At 31.1% G+C, this 22,387-nt stretch overlaps 2 protein-coding genes across 3 annotated transcripts in view; both read left to right on the forward strand.

Annotated features, from left to right (window-relative positions):
• The first annotated feature begins 558 nt into the window (after window positions 1-558).
• Window positions 559-5,714, forward strand: LOC127723494 (uncharacterized). 2 transcript variants are annotated; one of them, XM_052230141.1, is made up of 3 exons: window positions 559-599; window positions 3,909-4,360; window positions 4,950-5,714. In XM_052230141.1, the coding sequence occupies exons 2-3, from the start codon at window positions 3,909-3,911 to the stop codon at window positions 5,410-5,412; spliced, it is 915 nt and encodes a 304-aa protein (XP_052086101.1). In that variant the 5' UTR covers window positions 559-599; the 3' UTR covers window positions 5,413-5,714. The 2 variants fall into 2 exon arrangements, with proteins under 2 accessions (XP_052086101.1, XP_052086100.1); XM_052230140.1 differs by lacking the exon at window positions 559-599 and adding an exon at window positions 2,325-2,368.
• Window positions 5,715-9,454: 3,740 nt separating this feature from the next.
• LOC127723496 (uncharacterized) overlaps window positions 9,455-22,387 on the forward strand; it is a 143,331-nt gene continuing 130,398 nt past the window's right edge. The window contains exon 1 of the mRNA XM_052230143.1: window positions 9,455-9,493. The gene's annotated coding sequence lies outside the window, so the exon portion shown is untranslated. The remainder of the gene's footprint in view (window positions 9,494-22,387) is intronic.

Here is a 22,387-nt window from a genome sequence, read left to right on the forward strand (position 1 = left end):
CGCCCCCTTTTGCGGAAAAAAATTGGTTGATTATATAGGGAATCACTGAAGCATGACTGAAGCGGGCCTCCTCTTAAGCAGTCAGTGGGTCCCATCTTATGAAAATTTCTGGATCCGACACTGGACATAATTTCTGTAATTATCAACAGTTTATAGATGTAGTATATACACCTAATATGTGACTTAACAAGAACATGGGGATGGTCACCTTGTACTTTTTTTTAAAATGTGAACTGTTTATACAAACGTTCAAACGTATATATCATTCAAAAGAAATTATATACGTTCCTGTGAAGTCAATATTATCAGTCTAGTGATTCTATCATCACGTTCAATTACGCGAATGGCTTAGGTGCAACACGGTGTTTAAGAGCGGGGCGAGTTTGTAGGTGAAATGTGGGGACTATTTGGTCTAGCTTCCAAATGAGTTGTCGTTCTTATGACTCAATCTCTGTTCATCGTCAAGCAAGAAAAAGAAATTTTTATCGTCCTGAAATATGAACGTGGAGAAAACAACACACGTACCTTGATGATCACAAATAACCTGGACATTGACACTGTGGAAGCCTTTCCTGTTTACATAAGCAGGTTCATCTTCGGTAGGTGCTTGAATATGAACATGTGTCCCATCTATACAGCCGATTATATTTGGAAACCCAGCTTTGTCATAAAAAGCGTGTTTGTTGACATTTTTCTGTTCTTCTGTTGGCCATTTGATGTATTGATCTTTCCTAGCTACCAAGGCGTCAGTAACATCGCTTACTACTCTTGACACAGTAGACTTCTTATTATAACCCATAGTGTCTCCGACTACTTGCATCTGACTTCCACTGCCATAAAAACGAAGGGCAATCATGACTTGCTGTTCAACTGTCAAGGCTGTCTTTTTTCTGGTACTTCTCTCCAAATCGCCTCTCAACTCATTTGCAAGAAATTCAATGGTTTCTCTACCAAATCTATACCTTTGTCGTAGCTGCTCATTACTGTAATCTTTATTTAATGGATTAAAATCTCGATAATGCCTTTCTCTCCTAACTCTAGGCAGATGAAGCATTGCAATGTCAGCCATTTTTTTGATATCTTAATCATATGATTAAAATTTAAATACACCTCAAAGAGGTGGATTAATTTTGACGACAGCTTAAGCATTTTTAACGACTCGTTAAAATTAACGACAAGTTAAACATCACTCTAATCATATGATTTATTTTAATCGGATGATTAAGAAATTTTAACGACTCGTTAGCACTAACGACAAGTTGAACAACAGACCACTGGTTTTAGAATACATGTGGTTATTTCCGATGCAAAGACCTTATGAGTGAAAAAATATTAATACCAAAATATGCAATCTTTAATGACTTGACAACAGTATCGTAACTATATCCTTTCCAAATAAGTCTGTTTAAAGGTTTGGTAAGCTTTTGAGGTGAATGCCGACATGTTTGTGCTTTGTAAAGAATGTTACCATAAAATATTGGATGTGAAATACCTGAACGTATAGGATGTCTGCATGTTGATTTATATTTACGAATGATGTCCTTGTACTGATGATATAATTTAGTAAATGTTTTGACTTGTTTGTGATATCGAAAACCCTGGTGTAATAATGTTAGTAATACAGAGATTTCTTTCGTTGAAATCAAATACGTTGTTGCATACACGAGCGAATCGAACAAGTTGAGATATATAAACACCATAAGATGGCGACAAGGGAACGTCACCATCTAAAAATGAATAAATAACAAAAGGAAATGACAAATCATCTCTTTTATCATACATTTTGTTATTAAGCTTCCCGATAAAGAATACATTGGTCTTATAAGACATCTTGCATAAGACAAGTAGAAAATCAATTTTCTGCAAAACAAATTGAAGGTAACAAATGTGTAAAACAGTGAAAATTAATTTTAGCGCAAAAAACAATAAGCTTGCTACTCAATCGATAATTCAAAAGAATTCAAACAAACATAAAAATAAACAAAGACGCAAAAAACCTTTCTGGTAAGTGAGAGTAAATCTGACAAGACGCCTACACCAACGTAAAAAACTAACGGATTAGATTTTGGAGTCGAAAAACGGATCTTTCGTCTGTTGAGTATAAAAAAGTGTTCAAATCCAAACAGTTATATTCCATTAATTCTTACATGCAATAGCTACATATAACCGTGCCTGAATTGATTGTTTAATTAAATGAACCAAGAAATGACAAAAAAAGAAAAAATTTGCTTTTACGTTTCATAGACCTTGAGATTGTTTTGACCTTTCTTTGCAGTCATACATTTGAATGTTATTTTTATCACATAAAATCAATAGGTATAAATAAACAAGGAAGTAATTTACACGATTTGTGACGCAACAAAATAAGGTACGTATGTAATATTACCTAATTTAAAAAATCCTTTGTTTCTAGCCAAGATGTTAGTTCAAGTGTATGTCAGAATGTGTCACAATTAATGAGGGCATTTACAATATTGTTATTAAGCATTGTTCGAGTATTGGAAAAGAGGGGCGAAACAAATTTGATTAAAACAAGATTTTCGTAACATAAGCCTTGAACTTAGTACAGTGATTCGGAAGTAATGAAACGGAAATTATATAGATGTCAGGGTATATTGAATTTGTCTGTAATTTAAAATCTTTACGTTGGATGTTTTCATATAAGAATAGTGGAAATATTATTCTGCTTTATCTTATCTACTATACAGCAACTAGCATACTGTGCTACTATTTTTAAAATATATGTAGTCTTAATGCATGAACTATGGTAACTGGAACTGGCAGAATTACAAGAACAACAGACCACATCAACCACTTACATCAGAATCTTCATAACAGATTTATATGCAAACAAAGAATACCAAAAATAACCAAAAAAAGGCATTTTGTATGAATAGTCTGACACTAAATGTGGCGTAGATAAACGTTTACCTTGGAAAAACACACCTTTTACTTAAAACCATATTTCCTAAAAAATAAGACATATACTTAATATTTTTTAAAAAGTGCGCCAGACAAATGCTTACTTTTTTTTATTTTTTAGACTATATTCATATTACCGACTTTTTCGACTGGTTACCTACACTGTGGTTGGACATCTCAGTAACAAGCAAGAGCAATGAACAAGTAAAAATCAAGCTTTCAATCGGTACATTTTGTGGGGAAAATTAAATGCTTAATATTTTCTTTACACAACAACATCATCGGAAATTAGATGACTTTCCCCTCAAATTACACCGATTATGTTTGATTTCACTTATTGTTGTTGCTCTTACTTGACTGTGTACCAGGGTGTCTTCCAACAGAAAAGCTATCTTGTCGAAAAATTATAAAACCCGGAGTAAAAAGTTGGTCATATAAAAACAGTCTATGAACAGCAGCAACTCTTGAAATAAACATGATAAATATATAAGAATTAACTTTTAAAAATGCAAACCTTCCAAAGATATACAGTGTGCATTACCCTATGTTAAATCAATAAAGCACAATAACAACCATTCTCAAACTTAACTTTACGTCTACAGTATTCGCTACGTTTTTCATGTACAAATGTCAGACTGAGTACCATTAACCTTAAGCTTTAACTGTTACATGTTTACTGTTTATGATATCCAGTAAAATACAAATAAGTAAGTCCGTCTTACCTGTTTGCCTTACCGTTAATAGACACAATATAAAAATGTATGTAGGTCACTTTGTGTTGATTTGAACAAAATGTTCAAAAACTATTATAATTTCCTTCTTGTTTATCTTGCAATTTAGTCGTCAAATCTTAATAAAACTTAACATTCACCGGGAAATATATGAGGCACGATTTAATCTAGTAATAATATTATCTTGTGGTACATATCGTTTTGAGATAATAATAAAAAAGTTACAAAACTGATAGTTCTGTTCAAATATTTTAGATGGCACAGGTGTTGGCAGTCCCAGGAGATGTTAGACATGGATTTTCTTACATAGGTCAATTCAACCATGACTTCGGCCGAATTATTGGGATAGCAGCTACAATAAAGGGGAATATTTTGTTATGTGACTATGTTAAAAAGAATCTGATATTAGTTGATCCCCATGGAAATTATTTAAATAAGCTTGACGTAGACAGTGAACCATATGGTGTGGCTATAACGAGTCAAAATATAGGCTATATAACACAACCAAACTCTAGAACTGTCCTACAAATTGACCCTGATAAAATGATTGTACTCTTCAAGGTAACTTGCGACGACCTAAACACTACAGTGTCTTGTGTTTCAGCACTACCTAATACTGGAAGGGATTTATCAGGGACAAAACCATGTTTTTTTGGAGTTAACAAAGATGGTTGTATGTATGCAGGTGGTGTCAGTTACGAACAAATGTTAGTTTAATGTGCAATAAATATTCTACACAAAGACCTCTTTCTCCTCAAACAACATAAGCCATAAAAAAAATGTCATTTTTAATCGAATTTCCAATCAGATAACTCAACAATCATTTATAATTTTGTAGGCTGCAAAAATACAATGTGCTCCACTTATTAACATAAAGTAGGACTTCGAAAGATAAACCAGATGATTTTATGGAATGCTTCAATATACGTATCGACAGGATGTATTTATCACTGAATTGCAATACATAACTAGTTGTCTTTATTTGATTTAAAAAAAATCAATGTAAAAACCGATCATGATAATATCTACTATGCTATTGAATTGAAAACCTTATTCTAAGCTATAAAGGGGTGTATCTTTAGCTTTCGAAACATCAACCTTATCATGATTGCGTGATATCACGTGTGTTGTAACAAGCACAACCAAACTTCCAACAAAAATGTATCTTTCGAAGAATGAGGTGAGTAGTTAGATCAAGTTTGTAACGGAATCCTTGAATGCATACTTTACAAGTTATACATACCAGTGTTTATGTATTTTATTATGTATGTAAATAATTTCATTGTTTTTTTTAAGTTCCAGCACCATCACAGACATATCTAAAAATGGACGTATGATTGGTTCACGTGTTGTAAAGTTCCATACATTAAATAAAGATTCTTTCGTATCTTGTATAGGCGGTCAAAATTATATCAGGCACAACTTCAGCACAAGCAGACGGCCACATATGGACACATTTTATCACAATAAGATTTATAATATTGCCACCATGGACTCGCCAACGGACATATGCTCTGACGACAACAGCCACATCTACGTTAGTGGACAGGGATCGAATAACATACACAGACTGGTAGAGGACACGAAATATTCGAACAAATTAAAAAGAATGGAAACTGATTGGAAAGTACTAGACATACCATTGGATTCACATCATGGAATCAAGGAACCTGTCGCCTTGTGCTTCAACCAAGACTATAGTAAACTGTATATTGTCAACGAATGGGGAAAATCAGTTTTGGTTTTTGATGTTATTTGATGATCAAATACAAATACAAATTTTCTGTTCAATATTATACTATACCATGTATATAGAAATTGGCTATTTGTTAATTATGCTTTGAATTAAAAAAAAAACATTCGTAGTAATAGTACCCACATAGCTATATGTATGATATATCAACAATGATTATTTGCTCTGTGATCAATATCTTTCAAACAAAATCTCTCAAACCGGTGGAAAGGTTCGTCTTGAACCAGCAGTGAGAAATGCGGGTTCATGTTTTAGACCTAAGTTTTCAATTTGAGATGAAAAACAAATAAAAAAATGTTATCATGGTATTCCTTTTTTCATTACTTTGATTGATACATTTAATATCTCCTTAATTTTACCATGCCCATTTCATATACATTTTATTGTTTATCAGTAAGTTCAATAGTATATTTTATATGCAATATTTTTAAAAGCTTTTTGTTTTAGGATTTATTTAAAATTTTCATACTTTATTGGTAATACTTATATATGTGAATATATATATGTTGGAAAGCGCCTAGGGTAATTTTAATATTATATAATGCGCTGTTATACATGTAATAATAATAATAATAATGAAACATAATGGGTAATGATTTTTGCGTCATGGACCCTATCAAAAGAGATCACTTTTTCAAAGCGCGAAAAGACAAACGATTGCTACTAATTGACGTTAATTGTCGTAATTAATCAGAAATCATTTATTTAAATATCGCACTGAATCAGGACTGGATGATATGTATTATTGATTATGTTGTATTACAAAATTAAATGGCTGTCATATGTTCTCCATTGGCATTTCGATTGCTTTCCGTTTCTAATATTAAATGAATCAAGCAATTAACATGATTACTACATTAATGTAACACATAGGATATTTAATTCAGCAATAGTATACTGTTTAAAGATGTTAAACATGTATCCTTGTTTTTATAAATGTAAGGATTGACGATCAATTGTTTTTTTTTGCAAATTTAAGGGTCGTATAAAGGTCCTATGAAACAAATTACTCCTACAGACAAAGGCATCCAATTGATCTCTTTAATCGATTACGAAGAATGCACGATATTCTCATCTTTAAAATAAGCAGATGCGGTAAGAGTGCCAATGAAACAATTCTCCTTCCAAATCGCAGTTGATAAAAGTAAACCATTATAGGTCAAAGTACGGTCTTCAAATCGGAGTCTTGGCTCACACCGAACAGCAAGGGCCCCAAGAAATTACTAGTATAAAACCATTCAAACGGGGAAACCTACAGTCATATTTATATAAAAAAAAACAAGTAACGAGAAACACTTATAAAACACATCAACAAACGACAACTACTGTACATCAGATTCCTGAATTAGGACAGGTGCAAACAATTGCAGCTGGTTTAAACATTTAAATGGTACCAAACCTTCACCCTTATCTGAAACGATAGTGTAACATCACATCTTAGAAATACACACTATAAAATATCAATTAAAATGGCTTAAATCAATCAAAAGACACATTAACTCAAGTGGATATACACTGAACAAAGAAATATGATCTATGATACAATGTAAATACAAAATAAATAAAATTAGGGATGAATAATTAAAGTAACAGTATTATATTGCTGTGAAATGTGAAACAATTTCAAAAACACAAAAAAAATAAGCTTGCACAAAAAAACAGCCATTTGCAATAATATAATACACAGGTAGATGAATATAATTTTGTTGTTAGGTTTACATGTACATATCAAATGGAGAAAACATTTTGATGTTCAAAGTACGAAGAAGTGAAAATCTATAGTAATATTGGAGTAGTAGAGTCGAGTCGAGCATGCCGATGAGAGCGGACGTGAAAAGTTTTGAAGAGCGAATCCTTCAAAACCATTGAAATTGTTTTGTCAAATTGGCTTCATGGATAGATATTATTGTCCTTACAGATATATTTTATGGTTTGGATTATATTGTTTTGTTGAGGAAGGTTTCTACAGATATTTTCAGGTTTGTTTGAGACATGTGGTCAGATGGGATCCATTAGTAGTTTCCACGTGGGAAACTATCAGACCAATCTATTTGATGTCTGAGGGTTTTAGCAGATCCACTAATGGATCGGTTTTTTTTTCCGAGATCCTTTATCATAAGATTTTCGGCTTTCCTCTACCAGGAAAACAGCTGGGCATTTAGCTATATCGGTTTGGATTCCAAGCATGTCCTCTCCTGTTTCCCGTTCGTTGTTTAGGCATTTGTGCGGTATCCGGGTTGACCTTATCCTTTATTTTGTATATAATGTGTTTTTATATTTTGCAATTTTTATATTTTTGAGGATGAGTGAATCAAGTGAGTTGGTATGTTCGTATGTTTTATTACATTGTACTTATTGTTTTTGGGGAAGGTTAACTTTCTGGTAGTAAGACCCGTCACGGCCAGGCTGGGAACCTGGATAGGCAAATGCTCGCATTAAATCTGTACCGGTACAGTGTGTTAAATGTCATCCTTTTTACACCATAAACCATGGTGGTGCTCATACTAAAGGAGGGAGATACAGAACATACATGCATACACGATATATGGTTACATGTATGCATCGCTCTTGTTACGAAAGGATCTTACATCCAGGAGATGCATTTTTGGTACTTGATGAGTGCTCCATTTAAATGGTTCTCTTTTAAAATTGTTGCGAAATGTTTGAATATTTTCTTTGTTGGTGTTGACATTTAAACAAAATAATAGTCTGACGTGTTTTGATGTTAAGCTGATGTCACATATGATCCTCTCAATACTGTAAATTCAGAAATTATTGCGACGTTTTTATCATTACGAAAAATGCGACTGGGTTATATTCGCAATAATTTAAACTCGCATTTTGAAATTTTTTATATGAATTATACAGGATTTTTTTCAATATTGCAAAAATTAAAATCGCATTTTAGTCTAAAATGACAAAATCGCAATGATAAATGCACGCAATAATTTCTGGACTTACAGTACTTGTATGTTGCACTAGGCCATGCGTTTGATGTATTTACCAAATCTTGTCTAGGTAGACTAATTTGAATTGCAGTCTTGGAGAGCTTAGTTTATGTGTTAGGTTGATCTTTTTTTATATAAATAGTATAACTTTGTTTTTGTGTCATGTTGTTTTGTTACACTTCAAATACAGATTCAAGTTTACTGTTGTATGAACACTTTCAAAAATAACTTAACACAAAGCATTTTTTCTATGTCCGTATTGTATATCTTCCTATACAGTATGATATTTAATGATTAGGAAAGTTATACGATGATTTTTTTAGCCATGGCATTGTCAATATATATATATAAAAAGAGATGTGGTTTAAACGAAAAAAAATATTTTATATTTCGTCCTGTGTGACGTTTACATTCTGACGTCAAACACACGACTCTAAACAAAAGTTGATGTGAATGCAGTCACAAGACTTCAAATATTTCAATCCTTTATGGGTTGATTTAAAATACATATATAAGTAATCAATGAATGTGGTTGTTAAATTTAATAGATGCTTTTTGTGCTTCTTTGTTAAATATTTGTTTGTTTTTGTTTTAATTGAGATTGTGACACAGTGATGACTGATGTACCCCAATTGTACCTATTATGTCTGTGTTGTTCACGCATCGTTGTAAATATAATGGAATTTGATGCGACTGTCAAACAAGTGAGAGGTTTAGCGCTATAAAACCAGGTTCAATCCACCATTTTCTACATTTAAAATGCCTATACCAAGTCAGGAATAAGACAGTTGTTGTCCATTCGTTTGATGTGTTTTATCATTTGATGTTGCTATTTGATTAGGGACTTTCCGTTTTGAGTTTTCAACCTCAATGTGTTCACTTGCCAGATATATATTTAGGTTGCATATGAACATCAATCGCCAGTACAGTTTTGGACACACAATTTTAACATGTCAAAAGAAATACTTAATGTGACGTTTTCGTTCAAAACGATGCATGTCATGCACACTTATTACGATCTTTATTGACAGACATGAAATGAGTTCTATTTATTTCACACAAAAGATAAGCCTCCTTACACATTATTGTATATTATTAACAAGGAAGTAATTTACACGATCGGTAGCACGACAAATAAGGTAGGAAAATATAACTTGGTTCAAAATGTCCCTTTGTTTCCAGTCAAGATATAAGTTCAAGTTTATGTCATAAAGTTGATTAAATACGTATCGCATGCACTAATGATACTAACGGTAGGAGTTTATTTGTCATTGTATGAGTATTTAATTAAATATGACTAAAAATGATTTCTTGAAAATTGTTTGAATTTGCGCAGTGGTTTGGGAAATATATAGTATCATTATCCAATTTTCAAATGCTTAATACAAATACATGTTGAAAAAAGTTCAAAAGCTTTGTTATTTACTGATTAATGTGTATCGTGCAATGTGTCCTGGAAATTTCAAGAAAATGATAATGTAACAAAATTTCATATAATTTTATTTCAAACAGTATATATATGGCACAGGTGTTGGCAGTACCAGGTGATGTTAGACATGGATTTTCTTACATAGGTCAATTCAACCATGACTTTGGTCGAATTACTGGCATAGCAGCTACCCTAAAAGGGAACATTTTGCTATGTGACTATGATAAAAAGAATCTAATATTAGTTGATCCTTTTGGAAATTATTTATAGAAGCTTAACGTATACAGTGAACCATATGATATTGCTTTAACGAGTCAAAATATAGGCTATATTACACAACCTAAATCCAGATCTGTCCTACAAGTTGACCCTGACAGAATGGTCGAACTCTTCCAAACAACATGTAACTACCTAAGCACTACCGTATTTTGTGTTTCAGCAGTCCCAAGTACTGGACTGGATTTTTCGGAGAAAGTTCCATGTTTTCTTGGCGTTAACTGACAAGATGTGTCGTATGCATTTCCTGTCAATTATGATCATATGTAAGTTTTTCTCCACGAAGACCTGGTTCTTCTCAAACAAGATTATACATAGAATGTTATATTTTAGAATCCCCAATCAAGTAACTAAGCAATAATTTAGCCTTTTAAATGGTGTAATGAAGAGACCAGGATTCAATAAGTTGAAATGAAATGGCTTTACATAATAACTTGTTTCATTAATGAAAATGACTAAGAAAAAAAAATTATGCACTCAAAGATTGGACAATTTTATAAAACCTATGTTCCTCGTAAAGTTAGGAAGCTACGGTAGCCGGTAAGTGCCAGGGAGGATTTTATTTTTTAAGTCGTTATAATGACTAAGCTAACTTATTATAGCGTTTTGCTTAACTTACTCGTTTAAACAACTTAGCTAACTTGTGTAAACGACTTAGCTAGCTCGTTAAACAACTAGGCTAACTTGTTATAAAGACTTAGTTATCTGGTTTAAACGACATAGCTAACACATTTAAACAACTAAAATAACTTAAATTTGTTTAAACGAGTTAGCTAAGTCGTTTAATCAAGTAAGCTTAATTGTTATAACGAGTAAGATAAGCTTCGTTATAACTGGTTAGCTTAGTCGTGTTAACAAGTTAGCTAAAAGTAAATCGTTATAAGGACCGAAAAATTTAATTCCATCATGACACTAACCAGCTTCCGGAGGAAGCAGTCATTCGACAATTTGTGAAGAATAATTGTTAAAAAAAATGACAAGGATTAAAACGATAAAGTAAATATACAAAAATAAGTTAGAACGCTTTATACATTTCAGTATACAAACTATTTCAACACTCACTATTGCATAGGGATAAATGTCAGTGTTAACTTTTATGGTGTGCGTTTTTTTGACAGAGTTTGCACTTCGCAAAAAGGAACCAATGAATTTGGGAAATATAAATTTCATACTTCAGTGTCCATACTATTCATATAGCTACTTTAACGTCGACTAAACACTCATCTGTATGTGCCTGTCCAAAGTCGGTAGCATGTAGTTTATTGATTGTCGTTGGTTCATGTCTATCATAATTGTTGTCGTAAATTTTTTTGATGTAAATTAAGCCAAATCAGATGAATAGAGCTCAAATCGTGATTTTGGCACAAATCACAAACTACAACTTATAACTTACATGTGGAGAAGGATCTGCTAACCCTTCTTAGGTACCTAATTCTCCAGTTTTCTATGTTGGGTTTTGAGTACTGTTGTTTGTCTGTTTGTCTTTGTTAGCGATGGCGTTGTCAGTTTATTTTCGACTTAGGAGTATGAATGTCCTTTTGGTATCTTTCCCCTCTCTTTTACACACAAAATGACACACAGCGCCAATCTCAGAATACTCCAGGTCACTTTAAACTAGATTCAAGCTCATTGCAAGTTATAAATAATCGCACTGACTACTCTAATAGTTACAAAAATTAAAAAATTAAATGGCTTCAGCTGCCTTTTTATTTTTCTTTCTTTAGCCTCACAGTCGTATCGCAAGGTGGAGGACGACATATTGGTCCATGTGTTATAAGTTCCATGCAGTTGATGAACAGTCTTTTTTATCATGTACTGGAGGTCCAAATTATATCACGTATAATGGAAAATATGGACGACTTATTAAGATAGATAATATTACCACCATTGATACACCCACTGACATATGCTCTGATGAATATGGCCATATCTACGTCAGTGGACAGGGATCGAACAACAAACACAGACTTGAAGGGGAATCAAAAACGTCGGACATGCAAATGGAGCTGGTTTGAAAAGTTGACTTCAGGTCACGGAATCAAGGAACATGTCGCAAGACTACAGTTAACTATTTATTGTAAACGAATGGGGGAAAACAGTTTTGATTTATGATGGTATGTGATTATTGAATAAAAATATTATGGATTTTTTATTATTCGTGGAGTATCATTTTTGTGAATTTCGTTGGTATTGGTGAACCATGCTTAAACCTGCCATTTAAGATAAGCTTTTGACTATGTTTCAGAGAACGTTTTTGATTCAGTTTCATATAATTATCATTCTATATTTTGATAGTGCTATGTCATAATACTGCTTTACTTATTCGCAATAAATTGTTAATATGATCCAAGTTATGTCGTCGTAAACATGTTATGCATGTTATAACATGTACAAGGATTGACACATTTTCCACTTTTGTACTACCGGCAATAACATCATCAACATTAATTCTACAGAACAAAAACGTTATAATTGAATGTCACATTTAAATTCATCAAAAATCACTATTGAGAGCTAATCTATGTCTTTTGGGCAGACTCAAAATTTGACTTTTTTTTAAGTTGTCCTATGAGAGATATGTGTACAGATTAAAATTATAAAACAAGAATACTTCCTTAAACAACTTAACGAAATGACCTTGTTACATAACATAAAATAAAACATAAAGATTTAAATTAAAAAAAAACATTCAACTTTCATTTTTGATTTCATATTTTCCTTAATTAACAACATAACAATGTATGTGAGTATAAACATATTTTGAGACAGCTTAAGCAATATGAACTAAAGTCCACTGTAAAATAACTTCAGTATTGATGTGTAGCATTCATACTTTAAACGCCAAAGTGTTCACTTATCATGCTTATATACATGGATGCATGTATAATTAAAATTGAGGTACATTGTTTGATGTCATTAAGGTTTGTTTTTTAACATCACTATATTTAGAAAATATAATTTTATGGAAGTATTCGAAAGATGGTGTACGTGTCAGCCTGTCGAGCCGTTCTTTTTTCCGTTAAAAACAATTTTAAGTAAGTTCATTTGTTTTTTTTTTCAATTGGCATACATGCCACGTTTCTTCCAAGTGAAAATTCTTCAATACTGTGGCATCATTTAAAGACCTAGGTCATCCAATAAAGTCATAAAGGACAAACATTTCTGCAGCCGTCAATCTATTGAATAAGTCAATAGAATAAAGATAAAACATCTGTATGCATCAAAAATATCATGCATAATATTTCATTTTTAACAATGTTGCAAATAAAAAGAACAACCAAAATAAAAAATGATATATGTATGACCTATGACATTGATGCCTTTATCTTGTAACCTTATAGATCGCTCTTTAGTTTGTACAACAGCCTTGGTTCAGCTTCTGACAGCATCCTGGTTCGAGGACAATATGACTACATAACGTTCATTTATGGACCTGTTTGCTTCTATTTGATCAATGTACCTAGCATATTCACTTACTTTTAAAATATTATTGTGTAACAAATGCATATCTATCAGTGCAGTATTTCATTACAACACTAAACAAATTGGGCTTTGCTTATTGTTGAAGGCCGAACGGTGACCTATAATTGTAAATTTCTGTGTCATTTGATCTCTTGTGGAGAGTTGTCTCATTGGCAATCATACCACATCTTCTTTTTTTGTAAAATACCCAATTCAGGCAGATATGTTTTTGATATTTTCCCTATATTCAAACCAACCATTGCTAAATATATAAATTCAATAAATCGTTCGCAGGCATCTAAACTAGTTTTACTTAACATGCTTAAGGGGTGACCATTTGATTTACTTGGATAGGTGTGGGGTTGCAGGATGTTTTAAAAATGAATACCTTGGTCTAATAAGACATCTTGCATAAGACAAGAAGAAAATCAATTTTCTGCAAAACAAATTGAAGGTAACAAATGTGTCAAAAAGTGAAAATTTAATTTTAGCGCAAAAAACAATAAGCGTGCCTACACAATATCAAAACACATAGATGATAAAGAATTCCAACAAACATACAAATAAACAAAGACGCAAAAAACCGTTAAGGTACGTAATAGTAAATCTGACAAGAAGCCTACACCAAAGTAAAGATCTTTCATTTGTTAAGTATAAAAAAGACGTTGACAAGTGTTCAAATCCAAACAGTTATATTCCATTTACATGATTAATTCTTACATGCAATAGCTACATGTACATATAACCGTGCCTGAATAGATTGTGAAATTGAATGAACCAAGAAAAGACCAAAAAAAAGTAAATTTCCTTTTACGATTCACATACCTTGAATTTGTTTTGGCCTTTCTTTACATGCATAAATTGAGTTTAATTTATATCACATAAAAACAATAGTTATAAATAAACAAGGAAGTAATTTACACGATTTATGACGCAACAAATAAGGTATGTATGTAATATTACCTAATTTAAATGTCCCTTTGTTTCTAGTCAAGATGTTAGTTCAAGTTTATATCAGAATGTGTCACAATTAATGAGGGTATTTACAATATTGTTATTAAGCATTGTTCGAGTATTGGAAAAGAGGGGCGAAACAAATCTGATTTAAACAAGATTTTCTTAACATAAGCCTTGAATTTAGAACAGTGATTCGGAAGTAAAGAAACAAAAATTATATAGATGTCAAGGTATATTGAATTTGTCTGTAATTTTAAATCTTTACGTTGGATGTTTTCATATAAGAATAGTGAAAATATTATTCTGCATTATCTTAACTACTATACATCAACTAGCATAATGTGCTACTATTTTTAAAATTGATGTAGTCTTAATACATGAACTATGGTAACAGGAACTGGCAGAATAACAAGTACAACAGACGTATCCCATCAACCACTTACTTCGAACTCTTCAGAAAATATTTGTATACAAACAAAGAATACAAAAAAACATCGAATAACCAATTTTATTTTTTATGGATAGTCTGACACTGTTTGCGGTAGAGATAAACGTTTACTTTGGGGAAAAACGCACCCTATTAATTAAGACACTATTTCTTAAAAATAAAACATATATTGAATATTTTAAAATATGAAGCCAGACACATACTATTTTCTTTTCTGAGAAGTTTCTGTTAAAGGTCTCATCAATTAATAAAAGAAAGAGGAGCAATTTTGGTTCAACTAGGAAGGCCTATTGTTTATCTTAAAACAAGATATTTGTATCTCCAGAGTTCATTGTCACTGTAGCAGATGATGCAGCACCCTATGGTTTGGTTGCTGTCATCTCTTATATCCAAATTGGTCAAAACAGACCAAAAGCCTTTGCATTGAAATGAAATAGAATGAGACTACATCAAGGATACCTTATGTGGGGGTCGTAAGAGTGATACTTCTTAGTAAACTCCAAAATTATATACTTAAGAACAAAATAAAGCTCATGATGAAAGATAACTCGGTGTTGTAAAATTAAAGAGTAGGCCAGAAGTAATGTTTACCGGCAATGAATTGATCTAGATATTGACAAGTTGACAAAGACCAGTAACAGATGTCAACAAAATCGAAACTTAACGAATGGCACATCCCTTATTGCGTAGTAGTGGCCAAGCTATGAAATCTCGTTCAAATGATTCCGCAACCGTTTCGAAAAATGATGCATTTTTTTTTGGTAGTATTTTGTAACACTGAAATATGTTCATGCAATCAATCTCCATTTAAATTTATGAAGCGAAGAGGTTTGACCATTAGAATGTATCTCGTAAAATCCAATATCAAAAGGCAAGTAATGCTAAAACAGGGAGAAATGGGCCATCGCCTTAACACAAATCCTCGTGAATTGTAACATGGAGAATCTGTAGTAGTTAAACTTATTAAGGCTAGTTGTATAATACAGACAATTGTATACTTAGAAAAATAGCATTAAAATGTATTTGTTTTGTTTCGTAACGTGTTCTGGTCGATCCTGCGACAAAATTGAGGAGACATATATATCAGATTAAGGATTCGAACGTTTATATCACTTAGCACAAGATACCAGAAACATTTATTTTGGATAGTCATGTAACTAGTGATCAATTCAAATTAACAGTCAATGAAAACGACCGTCCAAAAAACTCGGAAGAGACACCGACCGTTGTAACAATAAGCTGTTAACACCAGAGAATAATTAAGCGACAAGACAATGTAAACAAAATAAATTGAGAAATTTTGTATATAACTAAAGCACACTGATATGGACATAAATATCAAACGAGTATCAATTGAAAACCCAGTACTTATGTCTGCTAAGTAAACGTAGCTAGTAAATAAGTGAACTTACAACTTAAAAATATCGAACCGTATTTATATCAGTATATCTTATTTTGACAGTATTCATCTTATTTTTCAAAAGATGCAAAATGAATATTAATTTATACTCATAACTATAATTAATATATCAGATTTTTAATGCAATAAAAGATATTTGTCACAATTTCTATTTCATTTTGATCTATACTCAATTTTCACAGTTCAATTGTTAAGGTCTTTTAACTTTCGAAACTATATATCTTATATCCGTCATTGACTTCTTTATTAGTACATTATAAAGACCTCCATTTACATTGATAGTTACCAAGGAAGTTATTTACATGATTCGTAACACAACAAAGCAGGTACGTTTATACAACTTCATTTAAATGTTATCTGTGTCTCTAATCAATATATATATTCACTGTTATGTCATTTACTGAAGAACAAATACTAAGTATTGAATGTGCTAAACATTATAATTTAACATTTTTACGGCTATACATTATAATATTGAGTAAAGGTGGTCTTAAACATGTCTTGAGCTTTGATTGGTGTTAATAAAGAACGACAATGTAAGGGATATGGGATATATCTACATTTTATAAGTTACGGTGGATTCTTTTATTTAGTTTATAAATTAAATGCAGAGACGGAATCTTTAATTCTAATTCATTTGTAACGACGACATTTGTTCGTTGATATATTGTGAGAGGTCAAGATCCACGGTCTATTGGTCTGTAAATAAGGTAGGCTGCAATTCTGAATTTTTGAATTTGCTTGGTATCGATATTTTCAGAAATTAGCATTCATATTTAAAACCTAATAACCTTTTTGTCATCTTTTTTTTTTTATTTATCATAATTTTTTAAAACAATATTATATTGAACAGAAATAAATAACTTTATTAAGTGTTGATGCTTGGTATGTGTAATGTACATAAAAATTGGATTTAATTAAATACTGAGTTAACTGTATTGTAATTTAAAATTGATTTTGTGTTGCAAATATCACTTTATAATTTGCGCTAACTGTTTTTTTTGACTAACTGGGCTTAAACCTTGTTCCATTAGTGTTTGATAAATACACTAGTATAAAGGGGTCAACGCCCATCTAAAAGATTTTCAATCTCTGTAAAATTGGTGCTCATAAGTCAATTATTCGGTGAATATATATAAGGAAATTGAGTATATAATTTCCTTTAATTTAGTTAAATATTCCCCTTTTTTAAAAGTTGCTCCTTTTTCATAACTGAAAAGCTCGATGAATCGTTTTATAAATTGTGAAAAATAATTGAGGATCATTTGCAATATAAGAGAATTAACCTACTTTTTTCACAAACCATTGAAACGGATTGTAAAAGAAAATATTTAGAAGAAGCAATGTTCACCAATGGAGAAGTTTGATATCAGCATATACTTTACAGTTTTCGTGGGACTCAAATAAAATTTGGAAAAGCATTTAATTACTATTTGCAAACCTAGGGTTTCTTTTGAAGTTTCCCATAATAAAAAACACGACATATTTCCATTTAAAACATTTGAAATGTCATGTTCGATTTGTGTGATTCTGTTCCTTTTAATTAATTTTCAATCATGTCATTTGTCTTTATTCGCTGGAGAATGGAACACATGAACTGAGTGTTAAATAGTTTTATCTTCATTATTTAATCTTTTTATTAACCAATTGTTTAATAAAAAGATTAAATAATGAAGATAAAACTATTTAACACTCAGTTCATGTGTTCCATTCTCCAGCGAATAAAGACAAATGACATGATTGAAAATTAATTAAAAGGAACAGAATCACACAAATCGAACATGACATTTCAAATGTTTTAAATGGAAATATGTCGTGTTTTTTATTATGGGAAACTTCAAAAGAAACCCTAGGTTTGCAAATAGTAATTAAATGCTTTTCCAAATTTTATTTGAGTCCCACGAAAACTGTAAAGTATATGCTGATATCAAACTTCTCCATTGGTGAACATTGCTTCTTCTAAATATTTTCTTTTACAATCCGTTTCAATGGTTTGTGAAAAAAGTAGGTTAATTCTCTTATATTGCAAATGATCCTCAATTATTTTTCACAATTTATAAAACGATTCATCGAGCTTTTCAGTTATGAAAAAGGAGCAACTTTTAAAAAAGGGGAATATTTAACTAAATTAAAGGAAATTATATACTCAATTTCCTTATATATATTCACCGAATAATTGACTTATGAGCACCAATTTTACAGAGATTGAAAATCTTTTAGATGGGCGTTGACCCCTTTATACTAGTGTATTTATCAAACACTAATGGAACAAGGTTTAAGCCCAGTTAGTCAAAAAAAACAGTTAGCGCAAATTATAAAGTGATATTTGCAACACAAAATCAATTTTAAATTACAATACAGTTAACTCAGTATTTAATTAAATCCAATTTTTATGTACATTACACATACCAAGCATCAACACTTAATAAAGTTATTTATTTCTGTTCAATATAATATTGTTTTAAAAAATTATGATAAATAAAAAAAAAAAGATGACAAAAAGGTTATTAGGTTTTAAATATGAATGCTAATTTCTGAAAATATCGATACCAAGCAAATTCAGAAATTCAGAATTGCAGCCTACCTTATTTACAGACCAATAGACCGTGGATCTTGACCTCTCACAATATATCAACGAACAAATGTCGTCGTTACAAATGAATTAGAATTAAAGATTCCGTCTCTGCATTTAATTTATAAACTAAATAAAAGAATCCACCGTAACTTATAAAATGTAGATATATCCCATATCCCTTACATTGTCGTTCTTTATTAACACCAATCAAAGCTCAAGACATGTTTAAGACCACCTTTACTCAATATTATAATGTATAGCCGTGAAAATGTTAAATTATAATGTTTAGCACATTCAATACTTAGTATTTGTTCTTCAGTAAATGACATAACAGTGAATATATATATTGATTAGAGACACAGATAACATTTAAATGAAGTTGTATAAACGTACCTGCTTTGTTGTGTTACGAATCATGTAAATAACTTCCTTGGTAACTATCAATGTAAATGGAGGTCTTTATAATGTACTAATAAAGAAGTCAATGACGGATATAAGATATATAGTTTCGAAAGTTAAAAGACCTTAACAATTGAACTGTGAAAATTGAGTATAGATCAAAATGAAATAGAAATTGTGACAAATATCTTTTATTGCATTAAAAATCTGATATATTAATTATAGTTATGAGTATAAATTAATATTCATTTTGCATCTTTTGAAAAATAAGATGAATACTGTCAAAATAAGATATACTGATATAAATACGGTTCGATATTTTTAAGTTGTAAGTTCACTTATTTGACTTTTATCTATAACCTTTTTTTGTTTGTTTTACTAGTTTATAAAATTTCGTGGCGCCTGATTTGTGATCAAGTTTGTGATTTAATTTTTTACAAACACAGCCAAACAAAATATGATTAAATTTCTAGTAACAAAATTCCTGACGTAATATATAACCGTTAATTATATATGTATATACATGATATATATACAAGGACACAACTGCAACATCGCTGGTCCATGACTTGGTTTTATGGAAGGCCATATATTTACCTCAATGAAGGTTAGACTTTTGAATTTTTATATATATATATTAAACAATTTCTTGTTGTTTTTTTATTTTTTATTTTTTTTATTCCAACAGGTTTGGAAATATATCTAAAAAACATGGTTCTAATGGTTCACATGTTGTAAAGTTCATTGCAGTTAATGAACTTACTTTTTTTCTCTTGCATTGGCTGTCAAAATTATATCACGTTTTCCCAGTATAGCGGATGTATAGAAACTTCTAACGACATTTCTAATATTGACACCATGGATACACCAACTGGCATATGCCCTGACGACAACGGCCAGATCTATGTAAGTGGACAGGGATCGAACAACATACACAGACTAACAGAGTTGAAGGAAGGTTCTGTGTTTTAAGATTGACAGTATTAGACATACCGTTGGATTCACACCATGGAATCAAGGAACCGGTCACCTTGTGCTTCAACAAAGACTAAAGTTAATTGTATATTGTTAACGAATGGGGGAAATCAATTTTGATCTTTGATGTTATTTGATAGGTGATTACAAATACTTTTGATGCATTCGTATTTTTAGGGTATATATCTAACCACGAATGTAAATGCTTAACGAGATAATAAAACACTTTTAATTCATGTTTATTTGAGAGGTGTTAATTTTTTTCTGAATTTCGTTGGTATAGATAAACCACGAATTTTAATATTCAACGAACAATAAATTTCCGTAGGCTTGTATTCAGGCTTTGGTAAAACTGCCCAATCAAATATCTACAAAATTGCAATGCTTCCAAAATATATGTTTTTTTTTTATCTTAGTTATCTGATGATTGAATACAAATACGATATTAAGGTACAATACACTAATACTATTTGTTTCTTACAATTTAAATAGATATTTATGTGTTTTAACCAAGCAAAAAATTGTTATATAAACAATTTGCAGGTTCAGATTGACATTTAACTAAATACTTTTCTTTTAACAACATAATTAAATATTTATTTAAATTACTGGTTTGTCACATTATTATTCAAGAGTCAGAGCTCCTCGTGATGTTCTCTGTAACATTTCAAATATTACTCGGGTAGTAATTAGTTGGAAAACTCCTTTTACAGAAATATGTATTTATTCAATAATATAATATCATTCATAGTGATTGTTCAGATGTTTTCTAATAGTTGCGTACATATTATTTTGAATGCTCACAATTACTCTACCATTGAGTAAATTAATGAAAATTAAACAAAAAAACATTGACCTTTTTTTTCTTTTCGTCAGATATGAAATAGGTTTCGTAAATTGAAAAACTAACAATTATTTAAAAGTAGATAAAGCCAAAGTATGTTTCGTCAGAATTTGGTCATTTCAATACATGTTTCAGTTTTTATATTTAAAGTTATTTCACTCCTCTTTAAAACTTCCTTTATCGTATTCCAAAAAATTTCTGAATACTAGTACGGACGTAGTATAAAGACGTGGTCGTAATCTTCTTCTTGTGTACAAAAGTTACAAACACAATTGTTAGCATTTTTCCATAAAAGTATCTTTGTCGTTAGAATATGATGTAGTCATTTAGATCTAAAAGTTTCTTGTTTATTTTCTTTTAACTATAGGTTAACTTTAGATAAACTTAACAATGGAATAGCTATTCGGTTGTATGAATGAAATTGCGTGCAATTCATTTATAAATTGATCCGAATGGACTTGAGCACTCGACGTTGCTGCAATGATACATGACTCCATTGCCTTATATTTTCGAGTATCAAGTCCTGCCTATGATCTTGAAAATATAAGCCAGTGAGATCAAACAAAAAATATACAAGTTGCCTATAAATCAGCATATGACCATCTATCAACAGTTCGGTTTAGGACACGAAAACCGGAGAATACCATAGAAGAAACATAATGTGACGTTTTCGTTTAGTACATGCACGATAACTATAATCCTAATTGACAGACATGGATTAGCTTTATTCTATATAGCATACAAGCCTCCATACGCATTGAAAGTTATTATTAACAAGGAACAAGTAAAAATAAGAAAAATGCCGAACTCCGAGAAAAATTCTAAACGGATAGTCTAAGCAAGTGCCAAAAATTAAAGCTCAAACACATCAAACGAATGGATAACAACTGTCATATTCCTGACTTGATACAAGCATTTTCTTATAGCGAAAATGGATGAGTAAACGTGGAAGTTATTTGTACGATCGCTAGCACGACACATAAGATAAGAAAAATAACTGTATTCAAAATGTTCCTTTGTTTCTAGTCTAGATATAAGTTAAAGTAAATGTTATCAATTTCCTTAAGTACGTATAACAGGCACTGACGGTACTAACGATAGTTGTTTAATTAGCATATTATGAGTATTGAATGAATATAATTAAAAGGGTGGTCTTAAAAAAAACTGTCTGACGTTGCGTAGTGATTCAAAAATAATAAATGAATAAGGTCGGGATATTTTTGTATTTTTATTCTAATACATTGGATG

The sequence above is a fragment of the Mytilus californianus genome, unplaced genomic scaffold, assembly GCF_021869535.1.
Source record: "Mytilus californianus isolate M0D057914Y unplaced genomic scaffold, xbMytCali1.0.p SCAF_13, whole genome shotgun sequence".
NCBI lineage: Eukaryota > Metazoa > Mollusca > Bivalvia > Mytilida > Mytilidae > Mytilus > Mytilus californianus.